This window comes from Cucurbita moschata, unplaced genomic scaffold (assembly GCF_002738365.1).
Source record: "Cucurbita moschata cultivar Rifu unplaced genomic scaffold, Cmos_1.0 Cmo_Scf00024, whole genome shotgun sequence".
Taxonomy (NCBI): domain Eukaryota; kingdom Viridiplantae; phylum Streptophyta; class Magnoliopsida; order Cucurbitales; family Cucurbitaceae; genus Cucurbita; species Cucurbita moschata.
In genome coordinates, this window is record NW_019268540.1 from 30704 (window position 1) to 53618 (window position 22915).

General features: G+C 37.6%; 5 protein-coding genes across 9 annotated transcripts; 2 read left to right on the plus strand and 3 right to left on the minus strand.

Moving 5' to 3' along the window:
- The first annotated feature begins 52 nt into the window (after positions 1–52).
- On the plus strand, positions 53–1664 carry LOC111460886 (transcription factor TCP20-like). The gene is made up of 2 exons (XM_023104230.1): positions 53–1191; positions 1530–1664. Exon 1 carries the CDS (start codon positions 229–231, stop codon positions 1057–1059), a length of 831 nt encoding a protein of 276 aa, XP_022959998.1. The 5' UTR covers positions 53–228; the 3' UTR covers positions 1060–1191; positions 1530–1664.
- A 2274-nt stretch (positions 1665–3938) lies between these two features.
- On the plus strand, positions 3939–6531 carry LOC111460884 (ACT domain-containing protein ACR4-like). Its single transcript, XM_023104228.1, has 8 exons — positions 3939–4134; positions 4229–4274; positions 4353–4467; positions 4587–4654; positions 4992–5588; positions 5673–5777; positions 5866–6290; positions 6495–6531. The coding sequence occupies exons 1-7, from the start codon at positions 4061–4063 to the stop codon at positions 6211–6213; spliced, it is 1353 nt and encodes a 450-aa protein (XP_022959996.1). The 5' UTR covers positions 3939–4060; the 3' UTR covers positions 6214–6290; positions 6495–6531.
- Positions 6532–6975: 444 nt separating this feature from the next.
- LOC111460759 lies at positions 6976–15795 on the minus strand. Of its 5 annotated transcripts, XM_023104037.1 has the most exons (13): positions 15496–15795; positions 14567–14614; positions 14405–14478; positions 11868–12776; positions 11692–11785; positions 11529–11600; positions 11298–11411; positions 10425–11180; positions 8373–10334; positions 8142–8342; positions 8003–8057; positions 7717–7844; positions 6976–7628 (listed from the first exon to the last, which is right to left on the minus strand). In XM_023104037.1, the coding sequence occupies exons 1-13, from the start codon at positions 15569–15571 to the stop codon at positions 7312–7314; spliced, it is 4806 nt and encodes a 1601-aa protein (XP_022959805.1). In that variant the 5' UTR covers positions 15572–15795; the 3' UTR covers positions 6976–7311. The 5 variants fall into 5 exon arrangements, with proteins under 5 accessions (XP_022959805.1, XP_022959803.1, XP_022959804.1 ...); XM_023104035.1 differs by having other exon boundaries at positions 8142–10334; positions 11298–11405; positions 11532–11600; XM_023104036.1 differs by having other exon boundaries at positions 7732–7844; positions 8142–10334.
- A 1117-nt stretch (positions 15796–16912) lies between these two features.
- On the minus strand, positions 16913–17452 carry LOC111461130. The gene has a single exon (XM_023104626.1). It carries the CDS (start codon positions 17450–17452, stop codon positions 16913–16915), a length of 540 nt encoding a protein of 179 aa, XP_022960394.1.
- A 2273-nt stretch (positions 17453–19725) lies between these two features.
- Positions 19726–20634, minus strand: LOC111461103 (glutaredoxin-C1-like). Its single transcript, XM_023104583.1, has one exon. It carries the CDS (start codon positions 20286–20288, stop codon positions 19908–19910), a length of 381 nt encoding a protein of 126 aa, XP_022960351.1. The 5' UTR covers positions 20289–20634; the 3' UTR covers positions 19726–19907.
- Between the last annotated feature and the right edge of the window lie 2281 nt (positions 20635–22915).

Consider the following 22915-nt stretch of genomic DNA (forward strand, 5'->3'; position numbering starts at 1 on the left):
AGTGGAAGCTCGAAATCCCCATTTTGAGTCAAAAAATAAAAAGAAAAGAGTGAGCCAAGTCAGCTTCTTCAAACAACTCAATCATGGAGGAGGAGGACCCATTTTCTTTTCTGACTATCTCTCTCTTTCTCCTCTCCTCCTCCCATAAACCCCATTAGTCCACACAGAGGAACCCACCTTTGTTTGGGTCCTCCCCCCGCCCCCCCATCCCCACACCCATTAGCAGACATGGCAGAGCACAACAAGAAGAAGCCATCACCACCAGCATCAACTCCAACAACAATAACTCCACCACCACCACCATCAGCAGATATCAAAGACTTCAATATCATAATTGCATCCAAAGATGAAAACAAACACCACCAACAATTGGCTCCTAAACGCACCTCCAACAAAGATCGTCACAAGAAAGTCGATGGCCGTGGCCGCAGGATCCGCATGCCTGCCCTCTGCGCCGCCCGCGTCTTTCAATTGACTCGCGAATTAGGCCATAAAACCGATGGGGAGACCATTCAGTGGCTTCTACAGCAGGCCGAGCCGTCCATCATCGCCGCTACTGGCTCCGGTACTATCCCGGCCTCCGCCCTCCACGCTGCTGGCGTCTCCGTCTCCGACCAAGAAACCTCCATCTCCGCTGCCCTAACCCCCAAACTCGATGGCGTCGCCAGGCCGAATTGGGCGATGATGGGAGCTAATTTGAACAGATCTCACATGGCGACGGCCGGATTCTGGCCTTCTCTGGGAGGGATCGGGACGGGTTTCGTGAGCGAGAATTCGGGTTCGATTATGCCGAAATTCGGGTTCCACGGATTCGAATTTCAGGGGATGAATTTGGGATCGATGAATTTCCCAACGATAATCGGGAATCAGCATCAGCAGCATGTACCAGGGCTGGAGCTTGGGCTTTCGCAGGAGGGAAATAATCTGAGAGGGATGTTGAATCCGCCATCGTATTCGCAAATTTATCACCAAATAGAGCAAAATCGGGACTCCTCTGGGGGCGGCTCATTGGAGCAGGACCAAGCTCCTGAAAAAGACGATTCTGAACAATCGAGGTGATGATTATTGAAGAAGACGACAGGGTTTGGGATTTGTAGGTTTGTGAAAGGAAGGAGACCCCAAAATGAGCACGACCAAGATAGGATTGCTTCATATTTGCGGTGTGTTTTTTTTAGTGTTGTTCAAATTCAGGTAATTTTTTCTTTTCTCCTTATTTTATTTTCTTTTGTAATTTTAGTCTTCATAAATTATCGAATTGTTCCTTGTGTTATTTGAACAAAGATTGAGTGAAAATCATTCATAATTGTATTTTTATGAATAACTTTTTCTTTTTCTTTTGGTTTTAAAGGGCAAATATACTCTTTGAATTTTTAGAAGAAATAGCGCCACCTTGGTTTAAGATCAAAATGAAAACCCAGAATTTGATGGGTTTATGGATAGTCTATTCTTGAGCATAAAAATAAGGTTTGTTTAAAAAATTTAAAAAAAAAAAATGGTTTTGATTTTAGGGTTTGATTTGCAACATGCAGGTGAAGTTTGAGGAGAAGAGTGGTTTGGTTGCAAGATTGCTTTGACTTTCATTTCTTCAATATGGAGGTGTGTGTTTTTTATAGAAATAATTTGTAGGAAAAAAAATGATTGTATTATTAGTAATTGTATGAAGCTGATATCAAAATTTGAACCATGATTGAATTTGATGCATGATAAAGCAAAATACCAATTCCATCCATCTCTATAATTCTTTAATGATTTCACCAATAAACCACACACATACCTATGATTACAAATTTAATTTTTGTAAATTTCCACCATCATCATTGCATCAAAACACAAACTATGTCAAGATTTTAAAAACCTAATTATTCTTAAATTAGGTTTCTAAATTCCTAATTATAATTGTTCATTGGTTAAGCCCACAATCCACAGGCCCATTTTTGGCAACCCAATACCCCCAAATCCACTCAACAATTTAATATCATAATTGTAATTTTATTCTATTTTGATAAACCAATTGGATGGATGTATATTAAAACAGGATAACATTAGCCTCCCATGCGTTCCCATCCAAGTGGGCCTGATTTTAGATTACGATATGGATAAAAGATTGAAATGGTTGGGAGCCGACCGGACCGGGCCATCATGGATCAATCCATATGCAACGCCTTCTCAAACATTCCTGTGGCATATGAATACCGTTAAAACTAATTGATGGGCTGTGAGTAGAGCACAAGGCCCATCTGCTCTCGGCCCATGTGCCTTACAACAGGCCCTTCCAACCTGTTACATATTTATTTTTAAAAAGAATTAAAAAGCCGTATTATGTATTTCGTGCTGGTGAATATTTTCAGTGTTTGGTGAATGCAGAGGAAACTATTTAATAAAATCTAATGCAATTGTGCTAACGGTCTTGAAGTTTCATTAATATTGTACGACATGATTGATCCACGTCATTTTTTCCCTTTTCTCCATAAAAAAAAGAAGAACATTACATTAGTTACTTAGTTGGAAATATATTGGACGTTATATAGGTCCCACAAAGATATTTAGTGGCGAAAGAGAATACGGAAGGTAATAAGTGTATATAAGACATATAAGTAATGTAGGAATGTGATAGACACATTTTTTTTATACTAGAAGTTGGAGAAAAGAATGCATAATATTTGAAAGGAAGAGTGATAAATATAATAGATGTTAAAAAGGGTTGGTATAAGAAAAGTAGGAAAGGAATGTATCTTAAAAAGTAAGAACAATATCATCCTTGCGGTTGCCAATGAGATGTTGACATGTGGGATATATATTCCAATATTTGATCTGGTAGATCGGGAAATTTACCCACTTTGGTTGGTTTGCATTTCCACCTTTAACAAACTCACCCTACTTATGCGCCATCCATGCATCGCACACAAGTCACACACACTAAAATCTCACCTAATAATGGTTTTAAGAAACTAAAACACAAAAGAAATTTGGAAGCACTTCTATTCAATTTTATTGTCAGCCTCCGAATTTCGAAATCTGAAGAATTAGATTTATGAGATCCGTTTTTATTGTAATTTAAGCTAAGAACTAAAATCATTTTTATATGAGTATCGTTGGTAAGTTATATTTTTTGGCAACTTGTTAGGCTATATGCTTGATATTGGGTGATTTGGAAGTTTTTAGGCTTAAATTTGGGTGCTAATAATGGTGGATGTTTGGCGATTCTTTTCTATTTAAGCTCTACAAATCAGAAAAAAAATATTAATCTGCTTCTACTTACTTATGTGAGTAAAGGAATTTGAATGAATAAGTAGGGCAGAAAAAAATGAAAAAATTGAACCGATAAAACACGTAAATTGAGAAAAGAAAGAAACATCAAAACCTAGAAAAAGAACGAACTTCCAAATATGGCGTAAAAGAAATAAGTGAGCGAAGAAGTAGTGTTTCCCGGCCACAAACACGCACTCAAACCACGCGTTTCACCAATCCATTTATTCAATTCAAAAATAAGTAATATAAATTGAGAGGATGAAACGGGGGTGCCTGCGCTCTCCAGCAAGGCTTGGGGTTGGCTGTATTCTCCAACTGCTGAATTATGAGCTACCATCCAATCCAGTTTTAACTCATTATTATATCATAATTTTAATTTCATATAACACGAGAGTTGAGTTAAAAGTTATAAATTGATTTTTGTAAATAGATAAATGAGTAAATAAGAAACAGGGTCCTTTCTTTGTCCTGATTATGAACTGAACAAATAAACTGAAATGTAGGAGGAGGAGGAGGAGGAGGAGGAGGAGGAGGAGGAGGAGGAGGAGGAGGAGGACAACCAAAATGGGAAGGAGAAGGCAGAAGGAGTGGATGCGGGCCCCACTCCAGGACAACACTGCCGTACATTCCACATCTTTTCTTTTTCTTTTTTATTTATTTATTTATTTTCATGAACAATATGTGGGAGGGAGTGATGTGAACGAGAGCAGAGAGAGCATTTGCAAAAGGTATTTCACAGAAACCGGGAGACATTGATTTGTTTTGTTTTTCCCCAAATTAAAAACTTGCTCTTCCTCTTCTTCCCCAAATCATGGATTGTTGGTCCCTTTCTCACCCTCTCGACGACGAGTTCGAGAAGCTCGTCAATCGCATGAACCCTCCAAGGTCAATCTTCCCTCTCTTTCCTCTGTTTCTTCTCTCTCTCTCTCTCAACTGCCTTTTCTGTTTCTCCTCTCTCTCAAATGGGTTTCCTTTTCAGGGTCACCATTGATAACGATTCCTGCTCAAACGCCACTCTCATCAAGGTCTTTTTTCAACTTCAATTTCTCTTTCAACATCTCACCCTTTTCGCTTCTCATCGCTTTCACTCCCCAATTTTTCAGGTTCATAGCGCCAATAAGCGAGGGAGTTTGCTGGAAGTGGTTCAGGTTCTTAATGATTTGAATTTCACCATTAGACGGGCTTACATTTCTTCTGATGGCGAGTGGTTCATGGATGGTCAGCTCTCACATTTTATTTTTCTTGCCCTTAATATCCAATTTTCATTCAACTCCAATTCATAACAAAAACAAAAACCAAATTATTCATTGTTTTTTTTTTTTCTCTTTTTTCTTCAGTGTTTCATGTAACGGATCACCGTGGGAACAAGCTCTCTGAAAATGGAGTTGCTGAGCGTATTCAACAGGTGAATTTCAATGCCCACTTTTGCTTGAGCTTACAACTCCATTTCAAATGTTTCCACTTGACTTGTGAGGAACTATGGGAATTGGAAACGGGATTCTTATTCTGGATTAGCCTTTCATACCAATTTTGTGTGATTTTAGTCTCCGCTCCCCTCTTTTTCTACTTTTTCAGCTAATTTTTCATTCAAGGGACAGAAGGTTTGAGAAAGGTGTTGGAAGTTTTATGTATCATCTATAAGAATTTGTAATGACTTCTGTTGGCTGTTGTTTGACTTGTTCTAAGGTTAAGGTTGTATAAGGTGTTATGTTTGTGCTAATGGATGAATTTTATTATTTCAGTCACTCGGGCCAAGGGCTCTGAGTTTCCGTTCGTTGAGGTCGGTCGGTGTTCAAGCTGCTGAGAAACATACAACCATTGAATTGACTGGAAGAGATAGGCCTGGTTTGCTCTCTGAGGTTTTTGCTGTTCTAGCAGACCTCAAATGCAATGTGGTAGCTGCAGAAGTTTGGACTCATAATTCGAGAATGGCTTCCGTTGTGTACATCACTGACGAGGCTACTGGCCTGCCACTTGATAATACCGACCGGCTTGGTAAGATAAAGCGGCTTCTCCTTTACATCTTGAAAGGGAATCGGGATAAGCGCAGTGCCAACACTGCTGTTTCTGTGTGTTCTACTCACAAGGAAAGGAGGCTGCATCAGATGATGTATGAAGACCGTGATTACGACCGAGATGACTTGGACTGTGGCTCAACAAGTGATCACAGAAAACCCCTTGTAATTGTAGAGAACTGTACCGATAAGGGATATACCGTTGTGAACTTGAGGTCTCCCGACTGTCCAAAGTTGCTGTTTGATACCGTTTGCACGCTAACAGATATGCAGTATGTAGTGTACCATGCTACTGTCATTGCTGAAGGACCAGAGGCTACTCAGGTAACTTCTTATCCGTTCATCGCCATTGTCGATGTTTCGTGATGCATTTGGTGTAACTCATTGGACTAAGCATTTGTGGAGCAGGAGTACTATATCAGGCATATGGATGGAAGTCCTATTAGTTCTGAAGCAGAGAGGCAAAGAGTAATCCATTGCTTAGAGGCTGCCATTCGAAGGAGAAACTCCGAGGTGATAACCGATATTGATTTACATTTCTTGCCTAAGATTTGTGTTCTCGATTGGAGTCTTGTGTGATTTTACTCTGCCAAATACTCAGGGTATAAGACTAGAACTTTGCAGTGAGGATAGGGCTGGACTCCTTTCCGATGTGACTCGAATCTTTAGAGAAAACGGTCTTTCAGTCACTCGAGCTGATGTTACCACTCGCGGTTCTCAAGCTGTCAATGTGTTCTATGTAACTGATTCATCTGGGAGTCCAGTCAAGATACAGATGATTGAAGCAATTCGAAAAGAGATTGGCCTCACTATACTCCATGTCATAGACGACGAATCCTGCACAAAATCTCCATCTCCAGAAAGCAGTAGATTTTCGCTCGGTAATCTTTTTCGATCAAGATCAGGGAAGTTTCTTTATAACTTGGGCTTGATAAACTCGTGTTCTTGAGGAAATTGGGTTGGTAAAATGTTAGAAATGTCCATGTGAAGGAATGGGCTTAGAGAGTGCTCAAAATTGTAACACAGTTTATGATATGAACCAAGAGACATCAATCATACAATATGCTTCAATGAAGATGTGAAGAAAAGATTGTCAAAATTATCAAAAGATGTTTCAATTCATGCTACATTGAAGAAGAATAAAGTTTGATTGTTGATAATTTTGACAATCTTTTCTTCACATCTTCATTGAAGCATATTGTATGATTGATGTCTCTTGGTTCATATCAGTTTAGATCAATCCCTTCGTTGATCTTTGCAAGTTAAATTTCAACTTGTACAGTAGTATTAATCATCATGTATATGAAGAATTTACAATTGCTCTAAATATGTAATAAGTCTATACCATATCATAACAAAGCAAACATTTGATTCCATGGAATGACTATACAGAGATTGGAGCCTCTGTACTTGAGAAAATTTCAATGGTTTGATTCCATGGAACTTCACCCACTTGGAAGAAAAGAAGAGACGGAGAACTTTTGTAAAATTTTAATGGTTGAGATTACTCGTATTGTTTTGGAATCTTAAAATTAAAATTAAGATAAACCCATTGAATGTCATTCTGGGGGAACCAATTGTCACCATCACAACTTTATTTGAAACACATATTCTTTTGCAAATATAACTTTATATACAAGGAACAAAAAATAAAAAAAAAATAAAAAAAACTCGACTTTCTTAAGGGGCTTAACTTCAAATATTTGAAATCTTGGTGGAATCCTTAGGTTAGTTTTATTATACCATAAAAAATTGTTGAATATTTCGTGCGTTCCTCTCAAACTCTCCGTGAAGAGTTCTGTACAAAGGTTTGTATTGAGCAGCACATAAATCTGTGGTATTTTTCCGGCACCAACTCAAAATTGATCATTTCACAACTGCGGAAGAAAAGAAAAGAATTGGAATATATGCCTGCACCTCTTTCACGCAGCTGACCTCTAAAAACCTATACAACAACTTACAAGGGGGTTACAAAAAAGGGGGGGGGGGAGAAACTGCACACTCTACAAAAATTGATTTGTTAAAAGAAAAAATCAATTTCTATTGCCTAATCGTCTAAGCGTTGAATTTCACCCATCATGATTCTGTTGCTGGTGACTTTGAAACCGAGTAGTGCAGGGTCTATTTGCCTCCCCTTCTTCCCTTTCTTTTTCCCACCTTTCCCTCCCTGCATTCCATCTGATGGTTCTGAAACCCCAGTTGAATGGACTTCTTGCGGAGCTGTCTTCTTCAGCATATCAATAAAAGAAGTCTCCGATACTTCATTGTCACTACAGGAAGAAGAACGCCAAAAACGCATTTCTTTCTTCACAGCAACCATGTTTTCTTGGTTCACCGAGGCACCAGTTGGGTCGGGTCTTCCTCCTAAAGTTTAGGTTAAATATCTCAAATTTAGTTCAAATTTCAAAATATTTATGGAGAAAAGATAGCAAAACCGATCACTTATATCTACCATCTGGATTCTTGCCTCTAACAACCGGATCAGAAATCAGGACAGACGATCCTTCCTGAGCTGCTGAAGTACGTGAGACAGGAGGTCGTTTCAATAAAGTATTGTCTTTATTGTGAATGATAATATCCCTGTCAGAAAACAGAAAATAAAAATATTAGTAAATCCATATTTATAAACTACCAAAGCCATTTAAATGAACAAATTGCCTCAAGCTGCAAGTAAAGAACAAGTTGAGCATATATTCGTCTTCACTCATTATATACTTCTAAAGGTGCTAGTAACTTACGGGTCTTTGGGAATCTCTTCTGGGAACGTATTAGCAATCCTTTCATTGTGAAAGCCTAAATTTCCAAGGAAAGAAAACATAAGATAGCATCTTCATAATGGTTGGTAGAAGGTAACTGAAAAAAGAGAGAAATTTATACCAACAGAACCAAGAGAAGAATGCCGGCTAAGGGTACGAGTATCCACCGAAAATTCCCCGTGATCAGCAGATGCCACTTGATCAAGCATGCTTTCTTGAATTTGGAAAGCTTGAGTTTTCATCAAACCCTCGCCTTTCAATCCTCGAGCTCTACCCTCCACCTCTGAGACATCTTTATTCATCGAACTAGAGCTGTTAATTGCACCATTGGGTTTAGGACCAGTCAAAATTGATGTTCCCTTGCTAACAGAGCCAGACTCCAACCTGTACAGGACCTTCTCATTGCTTGCCAAGCTGCCAGGATGCTCACCTTGCAGTGGTTTATAAGAATTAGAACCATAAGACCCCACTGACAATGCATTGTTCAAGCCTCTTTCCTTGCCTGAATGAAGAATGAACGACTGATCAAGAGAGCCTGATCCAGAATAGAGGCCAGATGATGCCCTATTGAACGATGCACAATTTCCTTCATCCAAGGATTCTGTAGGTTGGTGAACAGACTTCTGATTGAGGAGTTCCATTAATAACTGCTTTGACTTCTCATCATTGAGCCCATCTGACATCCATAGAGTTGGATCTTCAGAAATCATTTTAGCTTCCAACTCCCTTTTCTGTTGCTCAGCATTGATATGCAGCTGTTGAATGCGAGACTCCATCCAATCATTTCCATGTCGGTCATTTTTCTCAGACCAGTTGCCTTCAGTTCCATCAAAATGTGAAGCATGAAACTGGTTACTGCCTAGAGAGTGGTGAGGATTCTGTGGAATGATGCTGGGTGCAAATTGTCCCAGTTGACCACCAGGTGGATTATGTGCACTAGATTCTTGCAATTCTAAAGCACGAGCACGGGCCATTGCATTAACATCCAGATTCATCCCCTGAGCAACATCAGGATAGGATATTGATCTCTCAAGTGGAAGTGAAGCAGGCTCATAAAGACCTAGCCTAAACCGATCTTGGAATGAAAGATTGCGCTCAAGGTGATTCAGCTGCTCTACATGAGACTGCCTCTGCTGCTGCTGCTGCTGCTGCTGCTGGTGTAATTCAAACCCTGACGACAATAAACGTTGTGCGCTAGCATGTCCTCTAAAAAACTGCTGATCAGCCTCATCCTCTGGCCAGATGGGACCACCAACAAGTCTCTTGTCCTCCATATTGGCCCTCTGCCTTAATGCCATAGACAACTGTCGAGACTGAAGCATCTCCTGCTGGAGAATTTGCTGATCCAATGATTGCATCTGTCCAAGCTGAGCCCGAGATATTAGTTCAGACAAATCTCTTGGATGTTCCTGTTGTGGTGGCAAGTGACCAAACTTTGTTTTAATAAGTTGCTCAAAAGATGGATCAACAGATCTTTGTTGATGATGAGACTGTTGCTGTAGTTCATGTAGAAGACGTTGCTCCAGTATCGCCTGATCAAGAGCATTATTGGCTCTAATTGGATCAATATGTGACTGCCCAAGACCTGCATCATGCATTTGTTGGCGCAACAATTGTTCAAGCAGCACCTGTTGGACTTGAGATTGATGTTGTTCCTGCAAAAGCTTTTGCTGCTGATGCAACTGCTGCTGCTGTAATTGATGCTGTAACTGCATCTGCTGCCGTTGTACACTCAGGTTCAAGAAATGATCAAGGTCGGGTGTACTTCTATTAGCCAATAGCTGGTGATGGTGCATAAGATTCTGCTGGTGCATATGATGATCTAAGGTAGCTTCATTAGAGTGAGACAACAAATTCCGTTGTTGAAGTGCCTGATGATATTGTTGCGAGATGAGTTGATTTGCCAAATCAAACCTATTAGATTCTTGTTCAATAAGTGGCAGGGAATGAGCGACATTTGCATCCTGGTATACACCCTGGTCAGAATGCATACTTCTTCTGTAAACATCAAGCCAAGTCTCTGCATTGAGAGATGCTTCCCCCTTCCCAACAAATGGTCCAGTTCTTCCCATGCTTGAAGGAATGTTAGCTGACTTAGCATGTTTCAAATTTGTGACTTCAACTGGTTTCACATTCGTACCTTCCAGCTCAGACCACAGCAATCCAAAAGGGTGCAACTTATGTTCATTCTGAACGGGAACACTGCAATCAGTCAACTCGGAAGGTTGGCTGATAGAACTTACCAAAGGCAGTACCCCAGCAGAGTTAGGAATTTGATAACCACCATTTCCAGGCCTCCCAGAAAACACAATTTCTGAAAAACAGAGGAATTGTTATGACAAGTGTGTCAAGGAAAAAAAAAATAGCACATTACTAATAATACAACAAAAAGAAGACAACAAACCTTCATCCTGTGCAACAACATCATGAACGCCTTGACCCTTGGAATGTAAATGAAATGGTACTTCCGTCTCAGACATACCAGATGGAATGTGTTGATTTGAGAGGCTATGTAATTCAGCCAATGACCGATGAACCTCATTTGTTGTGGACGCATCATTCTTATCAAGAGAAGGATGCTTAGAAGGCAAATTGGCCTCCATTATTCCTCCTGAGACACCAGATTGTCCTGAAAGAGATTTCATATCAGCACAATCAACACTTCCCACTCTAATTTTCAAATGTGGCATAACCTTTCCCAACTCACTGAATGGGGTTCCTTCAGGGGCATCTGCCAACCGAACAGGCAGGTCCAACCCAAAGAAACCTTGCTCATACCACAAAATAATGTCAGCCCCGATAAATGGACCCTGAATAACCCCTTGAGGATCAAGATAAAACAAACTCAACTCCTCGGACTTCACATCAGAACTTATAGTTGCATTTTGCTCAGAGAAGGGAATAAAGAAAATAGCACTAGGATCATCAGGAAGCTTGGATCTGACATCAAAAGAATTTGCAAACTCAATTTCATCGAAGTTACGAGGCATGCTATGATCCGAATCTTCTCGCCCATTCACATTAACATTTAGCTGAGTACCAATCTCCATCCCAAGTTGAGAGGCTACTGTAGAAACTGTATGGGCCAATCCATCAGCGTTTGACATGGAAACAGCTGCATAGGACCTTTTTTCCTCTTCCTTATGGCTGATATATTTTCCTATTTCATAGAAATTAAAAATGAAAAAATGCTTTCAGCAACAAATGGACACTAAGCGATATATCATATTTGTTGTCGGCAGATACAAAAAAGAAGATAAAGGATGTAAATACTAACCATTTAGGGCATCTCTCGTTGCAGGATGACTCCAAATGCTCCCGTCACTAGTATCTTGGCATGCATCATCATTAGTAACTTTTTTAGTGATATTAGCAATTTCTTCATCTGCAGCAAGGACAATCCATTTTGTAAATATATTGATTATCCCCCATGACTAAATAGAGGAAATGTAGGGAGAGTTTTAGACAAACAAGTACACGGTAGAAAAAACTTGAAGATCTAACTCAATACCTTCTACATCCTCAGATACTAAAGTGGAGTCCAGTCCAGTCTGATTTCTCTCTATTGAGTCAACATCTCCTGGATTAGATTTCAACAAAGATTAGTCCCTAGTTTAATTTCTAAGGAGTTAACAGATGGACCAACGCCACAGCTACCAAATAGAAAATACCTAAAATACATTCAGTTGGCCTCTCCTTCTTCTGTGGAATGTATACAACCCCACTACTTGTGATCTTTCCCTTCCATATGTCACTAAGGATAGCCTGCACAATACAAACGGCACAGTCACATAATAACTTGCAGCACATTCATTGTCACCCAACATGTCAAGAAATTATTTGTTACCTCCTCCTCAGCATTCGGAGAAACAAACGCTAACGGTTCTACAGAACTAGGTTGAGTCACAGGCAGCAATTCATCCATGTGATCAGGCAGAGATGAGAATGATGGATCAAATTTCTGCCTCCTATATATGTCAAGAAGCTTACCCCTAGGGTAACAAAAAGAATAAGATGAGTATCTTGGTTTCCCAGGAACATTTTCAATCTTATCCAAGAGTGGAACTCCAATGGGACAAGTAGATGATCTCCCAATAGTATTGGACCTTCCTCGTCCAACTGTAAATCCTAAATTAGACCCCCCATCTCCCCGGCCTCTCTCAAGAGTAAAACCGGGTGCAGCACGAGAGGAAGTTGAGCCAACAGAATGACTTTCCATCCTATGGCGAGGCCTCCATTTATCACGTGAATCGGAATCACGCTCAGAAGTAGGGCGATTGCCACTCACTGATTGACTGTCATTGCGAACATCTTCCTTATCAGCATCTGCTCGCTTGTCCATCCGTGATTCCTTTTCTTTGTCATCTGGTCCCCACCTCAATGTCCATTTGTTGTCACGTCGCACATCATGACCAGAAGTACGACTATCATGCCCAGAAGTACGACCATCATGACCAGAAGTGCGATTATCATGCCCAGAAGTACGACCATCATGCCATCTGTCCAAATTAGGTAGGACTCTAATCTCCATTGTCTCCTTGGTTGACATGCTATCAATGCGGCGCTCAGCTTTTCTGCGGCGACCACCAAGTAAGCCAGTTTCACGCTCTTCCTCTCGCCAACAGCGCCCACTTTCATTTTCAGAAGTATTTTTCCTCCAATCCTTCTTGTCCTCAGATCCATCTGGGCGCCAAACATCTTTCTGATTGAGATCAGTAGAGTTAGCAAGGGACACTGGCGTTGGAGCACGCACTTCCTGTTCCACGTTGAACAGAATACTTATCTACTGAAAAAAATAATGCACGGTCTATACAAGTGCAAATTCTTCCTAAGAATTAAATAGAAGTTACCATGTTAAGCCTACAAAAAGATGACATACAGTTACCAATACATCCTTGACCAGTATTGAATTTAGCTATAACAGGATTTAATTCAGACCATGTGTTAAGGGTAAGTTTTCTGTACAGATGAATAATAACAGAAGAAAGACTGTATTTTGAAAATTTTAAAGTATCAACCAAGACATAGTAAAAGCCGGTAAACCTTAGTTCAAACTACGACAAAAAGAGGCTTCCATTATCACTAGAAGCTAATCAAAACTAACCAACAATACTACAATCTTTGCTAACTTTACAAGCCTAGAGCAAGAGAGAACTTAACCAGGCTCATAACATCTTCTGTATGCCTATTAAAATTTCCACAAGAGACTTCTAAGATCAGCTAACAGCTTGAGAAATGGGAATTTAAATAATATTCCTATGGATTCAAAATTAAATTTCGAACATGAAGGATACCTTAATAGCTTCAATCCCCATATTCAAAATATGATGCTATTGTGCAAGCTAAGAGGCTGATTGAATTTCTGGAAATCATTTTTATGAATAACTTCTCAATCTTACCTTTTAAAATAAATTTTAAGTTTAATTTTATAAAAATGATATCTTATGTTATTGTGTTTAAATTTGTTTCTTGTACACATAGATTTAATACAACACATTTAAATCAAGCTATACTGAAAAAACTACAGTTATATATGAATAGTTAATTTAGAAAATATCAAATAAAACAAAACCAAATAGCCAAATAGTATTTCACCTGTTTCTATTGACTTTAGAAAAAATAATTGTGCCAAATAATTTTACCGTTAGATCTTTAAACTCAAAATTTATTTCTAGACTCAACAATCTATTTATAAACATGACTACAAAGAAACTCCATAGGCAGTCAAATCCTGACGGGCATTTCATCAGCTATCTCTGTGCTAAAATTAATATCTGACCTTAATCTTCAGATTTCCCATAAAGAGTTCCTCATCTTTCAAAGTAATGGTTAGGAGAAGTTTGCTCAAGCATATTATCCTTTACCTCTTTCAAAAAGTTCAGGTGAAAACATCAAGGGGATCATCATATCTTAAAATAAATCAAATCCAAAAGATCACGTAAATAACTACAACAAGACAGACTATTTAATAGAACAAAAATACATGAGTTCAAAACTTCCCAGAAAAGAAAACTCCATTAAAGTTCTTGAAATGAAATTATGTATACAAAATGGTTCAAATACAAAATTGAGAAAATAATGCAATTTATCTATTAAAAAAAATTCTATTAAATCATAAGCAAGATGTTTTCTCATCCCTACAAGAACATAACACCGATTCATTAAAATAATGCTTTGGGTGAACACAAACATAATATAAAGTGGCTAGACAACTCCTTAATTTGAAACTCACCTTTTACAGACATGTTTTCATAGACTTTGTTGTCAAGAAAAAAACATTGTAGAATAAATGCTTACAAAGGGTTCAGGGAATTTAAACTTATCAATAAAACTTCTCCAACGAGAGAAAGGAAAATAAATGAAATAATGCCAAACAAGTATTACCATCTTAGCTTCACTTGGTTTGGCATATAGCCATTGAGGGGACAAAGGTATGTTGTTCTCTGATGCCACTGGGTCTGCATTGTTTGACTATGCATGTTAGCATTGTCACGTTCACAGACTAAACGATAAAACTCAGAAAATTTTAAGATAGGTAAAAGCTACCTTTTGACTCATCAAGGAAGGCCGTGAGCACCTTCTCCTCATCATTCCCTGCAGAAGATTACAGTAGCATATGGAAACGTGTATTTGCAACATTAGTAAGCCAATAAATATATAAAGCAAGAATCCCTAAAGTGGCTGCATATGTTGCTAAACCGTGGGTGAAATAAAGATATAGAAAATGCAAGAATCGACCATCTCAACATATTTACGAGAAAACAAGAGGGAGAAAAATAAGGATTGCAAAAAGTGGAACAAGAAACTAACGAATACAAAATGAAAGGAAGAAAGGAAAACCCCATAATTAGCCCCCACAGTCATCCCTTCAGTAAAGATTACAACCCCATCACATAAACAACTTCAAGTACGACACAATAAACATGTTTTTACACAAGTGAATTCCAGAGGACTGGGATAGGTATCGTAAAACAACAAACATCTAGACAGAGATCAATGATTCGCTGAACAGCACAACATAAACTGCAGTACATGAAAATTCACCCCTCCCCCATCCCGTTACCGTAGCACCAAAAATAGATGTAAACATTATAAAAACTCAGGCAAAGCACCAAATCCGTAAAGCAACAGCGAACAAGCATAAGCAATCAATGAAAACAGTACAAAATTGAATTCAAAACACAGAAAGAAAGCCATAGGATCTGGGAACTCCAATAAAGAAATCGAAAAAAATGGTCAAGAGATTAACATTGTAAACCCTAATTCATGAACTGGAAACAGAAAGATTCAAATCCCGAACCAAAACCAGACGGCTGAGATCAAGAAACAAAAAGCAGACATTGACTGGAACGAATTGAATCCAAGAAGGCACGGGATCAAATAAAAGCAAAGCAGCGTGAGCGGCAAGAAAGAGAAGACAACGAATAGAATTCAGAACCACAGACAGATATATACACGGAGAGTGTTGTGAGTACCTTTGGGCGTCCAGGAGTGATCGGAGGGCCGGGAGGAGAGAAGATCGTCAGGGAGACCGAAGTTGCCGTCGGCCATGTGGGAGCGGAGATCGAAAGCAAAGGCCGGATTTGATGTGTGGAGGGAGGGAAGGAAAGGAGTGATTTGCAGAGAGAAGCAGGAGAGAAGAGAAGAGAAGGTTCGTATGTATGAGAAAATCTAGGGGTTTGGGGAGAATGGCGAAACTGTTGCAGAGAGAGAGAAGAGAAGAGAAGAGAAGAGAAGAGAAGAGAAGAGGAGCGAAGAGAGAGAGAGAGAGAGAGAAGGTGCGACTTGTGAGTGTGAGAGAGAAGGAAAAGGGTAAGGCAGGGTTTGGGTTTGGGTTTGGGTTTGGGTTTGGGTTTGGGTTGGGTCTGGGTCTGGGTTTCTTCTTTTTTTTCTTTTTTCTTTTTTTTTTTCTTTTTTGAAAGTCGCAATATTTATAGTCATTACATTTTTTATTTTATATTTTTATTAGTTGGGCTAGTGAGACATGGGCTTCGTTCAGTTGTTGTGTAAGTGGGCTTGAGAGCGGCCCAATGAGTCGGCCCTTCTGTGAAACTTGCAAGACAAACCCCAAGAAAAGAAAAAAGAAAAAAGAAAAAAAAGTAAAACTATATTTGCAATCTTCGGCTTTACCGTTGGTTATACAACTATTTACTGAAACAAATAGAATAAATGTATTGTTAAGTATAAAGAGAATAATAAGGTAAAGACAAAGTTGGGTGTCAAACTCAAGAGTTTATGTCAAAATAAATACTGTTGTTCATTGATTTAGTAGGTGCATGAATTTTCGAACCGGAAAAGGGAATTGTATGGAAAGAAAGTCAAATTGATTAAACAATTTAGTTTATATTTTATTATTATTATCTGGGCTAATAATCTTTTTTGTAAAACATAAAAATAAAAATAAAGTAATCTTGGATTCTTGGCTATCTATCTTATACCAAATTGTTACATTTATTCATAAAACGACAAGAAACACAGATAAAATTATATTAAAAAAATATCTAAGCTATCTACCCCCATTTCTATTTTACAACATAATCTACACAAAGTCATAGTTGTGCTTTTGTTATTTTAGTATGGTTAGGCCTCCCATCCTACAACTCCATGAACAAGACGTAGCAACGAAAACATAGGAGGAGGATACATCTCCAATTTTCATTAACCCCTTTTTTTTCTTTTTCAAATAAGTTGCATATGGATCTTGCTAAACCCATCCACTAAAACCAATTCGGTTGTTCAAACACAGGCCTTGCAAAAAAAAAAACACTATACTAATAACCATCTCACACTCCCCAGCATCAAAGAACACAAATCCTAAAAGTCAAACCCACAAAATACGCATAAAAATAAAAATAAAAACCACGTTTAATTCCCTGGAAGACAGGTTGAGAATCAGAAGTGGAACTGATTTACAATGAGAGACGAAGAAGAACCAGGACTCGGAAGATGATAAGATCCAATTCTCTTCGGAGTAGGATGTCCACATCCACACCGGACATCGGCGGCACCGTCGTCCATTTCCATCAGCACTCCGTAAAAACTCTCCACATCGCACGGCAGCGACAGCGGCGCCTGGCAGTTATATCCGTACTCCGCCTCCGCTTCCTTCAACAACGATCGGAACAGAGGATGATTCGCATACTCTGTCCTGATCGCAAATCTCTGCCTCTCCGCTCCGACGTACACCGTGAAACAGCCTTCTGGTGCCACTCTCCGCTTCCGTCGAAAGCTCCGCCGCCGTTCCTCCTCGTCCTCGTCTTCTTCGCCGGAGATAACCTCCAGGCGTGGCCACGATTTCGTCTTTCTCGTTAAGAATCGTTTGATTCCAGCGGAGGACGGTGAAGTTCTTCTCCCTCGGCCGAACGACTTGCAACGCTCCCAGGTTTTCAAGATCAGCCCCTGGTTCTTCACTTTCTCTCTAGTAAAATCCATGGATAGAAGGAATGAATAAGCTAGCTTATCTCTAAATGAAAATCCTCCGAATCAAAAACGCAATAAGATGAATAGAATGGAAATTGAATTGCTTTCGTCGATTTCGAAGGAAATTAGCCTCGATCGTAGGCCAAATAAAACAGAATCTTAACCCGCGGCTTCATTGTGTTACGCATCGTGATTAACGAAAAATGAACTCGATGATGCTCATGGAAAAGAGAAAAATGAACAAGAAAGAAGGCTGATAGTGAAAAATGCTCGCAGATTCTGAAGAAAAAGAAGAGAAAATTGAAACTCCGGTGTTCTTCTTGGATTGATTGAAAATGGCGTGTGTGCGAAATTGAAGGGAGGAAGAAGACGTTTATATACAAAGCCAACCCGAAATGGAATTTTAGTATCTTTACAATTTCCTTTTCCAATTTGTGTTTCTTTCTATTTTCTTTTTTAATTTAAATTACTGATATTATTTTATATGACATCACTCGGTTGTCAACTGCTGTGTCACTGAGTGCAAATTGGAAATAAAATGAAATGATTAATACTTTACAAAGATATTTATTATGTGCGTTATTATATTTTAATGAAGGTGGATTTGAACAAATATTCTTGGTTTTTGGTTTTCTTTTCCGGCTTGGATAGATTGAATTTGAATTTAAGAGAAAAAAATGTGATAATTATTTTGTAATTCAATGAATGTGGCTAGATATTAAAATTAAAAAAAAATGTAACTCTTGGCTTTTAGAATATTCGGTTCCCATGTTCATGAAATAGATAATAAATATTTTGGAAGTTTTTCCATTAATAACAACAAGTAGTTTGAAGTTGTGTTTCCGTCGAGTTGCTTTCACAATAGCCTTTAATCTGACTTTTACATGAGATTGCTACATGTTTAAGGGGGAAATGTGCCTCTAGTTTTTTTTAGATTATAGCCTCTAAAATTTAAAATTGTAAACAAAGTTAATTAATTTTGTCTTTAATGTACATGTCTTTTGTCATCTTATGACATTGGATATTGAAGATGTGACGATTACCTAATATAATCACGTCACCACGTTACTCTAAAATTATTTTGCAATTAACCCCCTTTTATATATATATATATATATTATCATTGAGAACAGAAATTCTGGGAGAAATATGAAAGAAACGTTGAGTATAGGTAGATAAATACTAATATTGCTGATTTATAATTAATGTATTTTTTTTTTTTTTTGGAATAATTAAGATTCAATGAAGGATAAGGATAAGGATAATTAATTGGTTATTAATTGGTCATCAATAGTTCACTGGAACTTGCATTGACAATTTCCACAGACGTGAGAGAGAGGGAGAGAGAGATGTTTCATCAATGTCAATTTGAAAATAAAAAATATAGAAAAAATAAATTGATAAAACATGGAGCATAATGAGACGTAAATAAACAATTAAAAAATCATTTAAAAAGTCCAACGCGTATTATTTTTATTTTTTATTTTTTAAATTGTTTTGGTCCCTTGGGTGGCATTAAAAGTCCAGGTTTGATTGTATGTGACCAAATTATATAAAAGTCTGATTTGTTACAAATAATAATAATAATAATAAATTAGGAAATTATCCACAATAAAGGATTTTAATTATTCTTAAAAAATGAATTTTATTATACCTAGTTTTTAACCGCTTTACTCTTTTAACATGTTTGTAGTAACAAATTTAGGAAGTTAAAATTAAAAAAGTTTGATGGTTATAGTAAAATACATATACCCTAGAATTATAAATATTATTTATAAAGAAAGAGTTTGAAACTGATGGAGCCATAGTTGACTTTATATTGAAGAAGGAATTAAAAAAAAAAAAAAAAAAAACAGCATGAGTTAATCATACTAAATTATTAGATCTATATATTATGATTTTATAGACAAATTACATGGCATAATTGTTTAGGGTAGAGAGGGAGAGGGGAAGAGAGTATTAAAAAAAAAAAAAAGGGCACACAAAAATAATTGAAAGAACAGCATTATTTTGCCTCACCATGCTTTTATCTTGTTTGTATTGGACATAAAATTATTATATGTCACTATTATAGTTCAGCTTTTAATTCTACTTTTAGTTTTTAGAAATGTTTTAAAACACTCTTGGAAATATAAATGAATTACAATGGTAGATGAAAAATCTAATTTATGATGGTGATTTAAAAGGAGGGTGGTGAGTAGAATGCCTTTTTGGATTAAGTTCCGAAGATCTGCCCTAAATATATCAACTTTTTTTTTTATAATGAAGCTAAATTAAGTTTCCATTTCTCTATACAGAAACGAGACACATGAAAATCAATCTGATACATAAAACCCCAACTGTATCTCGGGAAAAAGAAAAAAAGAAAAAAAGAAAGTTGCTCCAACAAGAACAACTTCAACTTTGTTAGAGAAAGAGAAATTAACAAAAAAAAAAAAAAAGAGCATTATTTAGAATAAAACTACATCTAAAGCCACAAGGCCCCGGCTTCCTTGAGAAGAGGGACCAAAGTTCCATTGATGTGAGAAGCCATAACTCTGTCCATAGAGCCCACCAGCTTTCCGCCAATAAAGACGACCGGCACCGGCGGTGCGGTGGGTCCGACGAGCCTCATCAAAGCCCTTTCAATTTCTTTTCCTCTGGGGTCGTGGTCGAGCTCGTACACGGTTGGGCTCACTCCCATACCGCACAGCAGGCGCTTGAGGGCGTGGCACATGCAGCAGCTGCTGACGCTGAATATCACCACCGCGCTCTCCGCCGCAAGCCGGAGTACACGGTCCACTGGGTCTCTGGCTGCAGTGGGCGGCATGTAGTATTCCCATGAACGCTCTGCCTGGTAATGCATCATTTTTTGTTTTTGTTTTTTGTTTGTAGTTTTGCGTGCGTGTGGCGAGTGAGGAAAAGGGAATTTTTGAGATTTGGAAATGGTGGTTGGGGGATGTGGGGTTTATATAGGGGAGATTGGAAAGGATGCACTTGGTTGTTTTGTTGGAGAAATATATGTTTTATTGTGGAAGGAATGGGTTAGAAATAAGTTAAAAAAGAATAGGAAACTGATGGGGGGCGGGGGGGCAAGGGTAGTAATAAAGAAGAATTTGTCTGTTGTTGTCGCGAGGCGTGGGAGGGAGCTGTTCCTCATGTTTTGCTTTCAAAAAATGACTGACTCTGTACTCTCTCTCTCTCTCTCTCTTTTTGTTTTTTTTTCTTTTTAAATTTTCTGGGAAAATTTAGAATAGGGTGTCAGAATTGAAGGCGGCTGAGGGGATTCAGTTGTCTACACTACAGAATACAGAAGAACAAAAGAAACTAAAAAAGAGAAAAAAGAAATGTAATAGACGGCTGTGTGTGTCCTTGTTGTCGGCTTCTTTTGTGCATTCATGCAGAAAAAGAAAAGAAGAGGCTTTTATTAGAGCAACAGAACCAGAAGATGAAGATGAAGATGAAGATGAAGATGAAGATGAATCTCCCCTTCTTCTAACATTTCCTCTTTTGTCTTCAATATCTTACGGTGTTTCAGATTGTTGTTACATCTAATCTAACAATTTCCTTCTCGCCCACTTACTTGTTTATTCTTTATAATCATATTTCTTCAACTTAAGAAAAGAACCATGACATTGTATGGAGGTTGAAAAATAATGGGAAAAGAAAAAAAGGAATGTAATAATAGAATAGAATAGAACAGAACATAATTTAAATGAACATTCGGAATTCATATAATTGATAGCATAATTGTGGAATAGCAACTCCAATTAATTCAACTCAATCTCATATTGTGTATTTACATGAAGAGAAAGAGAGAGAGGAGGTTTGTAGGGAAGCGCCGAATACCGGCGCAGGAAGAGGAAGCCCTAATCAAACCCTATACTATATACTATACTATACTCTCCCCCCCACACTTGCACTCTTTTTAAAATACCTTTCAACCATCATGCTTTAGAGTTTAATTTCCAAATATATTTTAATTAATTTTAATGCTGCTGCTTTCTCCTTTTTTGTTCCCGTCTCACCATTATACACTTTCTTTTTTCTTTCCTATAATTTTGATGTCATTTATCTATGCATCATTTCACATCACACAAAATTGCTACGCATCAAATTTTGGTTTAACTCTATTTTTACTTGCCTTATACTTTTTTCTTTCTTTCTTTCTTTTTTTTTTGTAACACAATTTTAAATATAGAAGCATTTAATTAAAAATTACTTTTTTATTGTTCTTTTGAGAGAAATAATCATATTAAACTTATCTAGAGAGAAAAAAGTCCATCTTCCATGGGAGCCTTCAAACTCCTTAAAAGCAAAAATGTCACTTCTTCATTTATTTAGATGGTGTTTAATTTATTTAGAACTTATGTTAGTCTTCTTATAACTATGACTTAAACTCAAGATCAATGGAAGCATCTTCTTATAACTATGACTTAAACTCAAGATCAATGGAAGCATCTTCTTATAACTATGACTTAAACTCAAGATCAATGGAAGCATCTTGAAAAGAAAAGATTTATCAAAGTTTGGGAGGAGGATCGTTTGACTCAATCAACCAAAACAAAGTTATCTATTTGGAAGGACTCTTGTGTAATATTTAATCTTTTTTTTTCAATTTAATATATTAAATACTCACTTCAACCTTTTTCAAATAAAAAAATAAAAAATAAAAAAAATTCTACCATGGCCTTTTTAGTAAACAGTTTTAGTTATGTAAAAATAAATAAATAAATAAATAAATAAATAGTTGGGAGTTATACTAACATGAGCATTGTAGGGCATAAAGCTTGGGCTTTTGGTTTCCTTCAAAACATGAGGACGGTTCCATTTTCCATTTGCATCACGTTCATTCATGTACACTCTAATAACAATATTTTTGGTTATGGTATGAAAACCAAAACCAGAACCAAAAAGTGAGGGCAGAGGTAAACTCAACCCAAAATGAAACTCACTTACCCGTCAACACTACACGAGACTTGCCCAAGGAAACATACCACTGGAAAGGGAAGAGGAAGAAGAAGACGAATAGTAAACTTTATAATATCGATGGGAGTTGGGAAAGGATGGTTCTTAGAAGGTGTGGGAAAGTGGGATATTGGTGGAGATGGGAATCTTTGCGATTGTCGGTGTATTTTTCCTTTTCCTTTTCCTCTTCCTTTCCTTCGTTGTTGTTTAATTACAAATATTAACTTACAATATACCTACTTAGCTAATTTGATGTGATGGGTCACAAATAGTTAAGCCACCTGACCAATATTTTTTCATCAACATAGCATATTTAAGGTTTTTTCTATCTTTCTTAAATTGTTACTCCAAAGTTTTGAATGGTTCCATAAATTGATGCATTCTTGGTTAGAGCAATCCATTACAATAAACAGTTTCAAAGAAAGGAATTTTCAAAAATGAAAAAGGTAAGGAAAATAAGTTGTTAAAAAGGGGGAGTGAGGAGAAGAGCAAGAATGTAGGGGAAATAAATAGATCTAGCTACAAAGA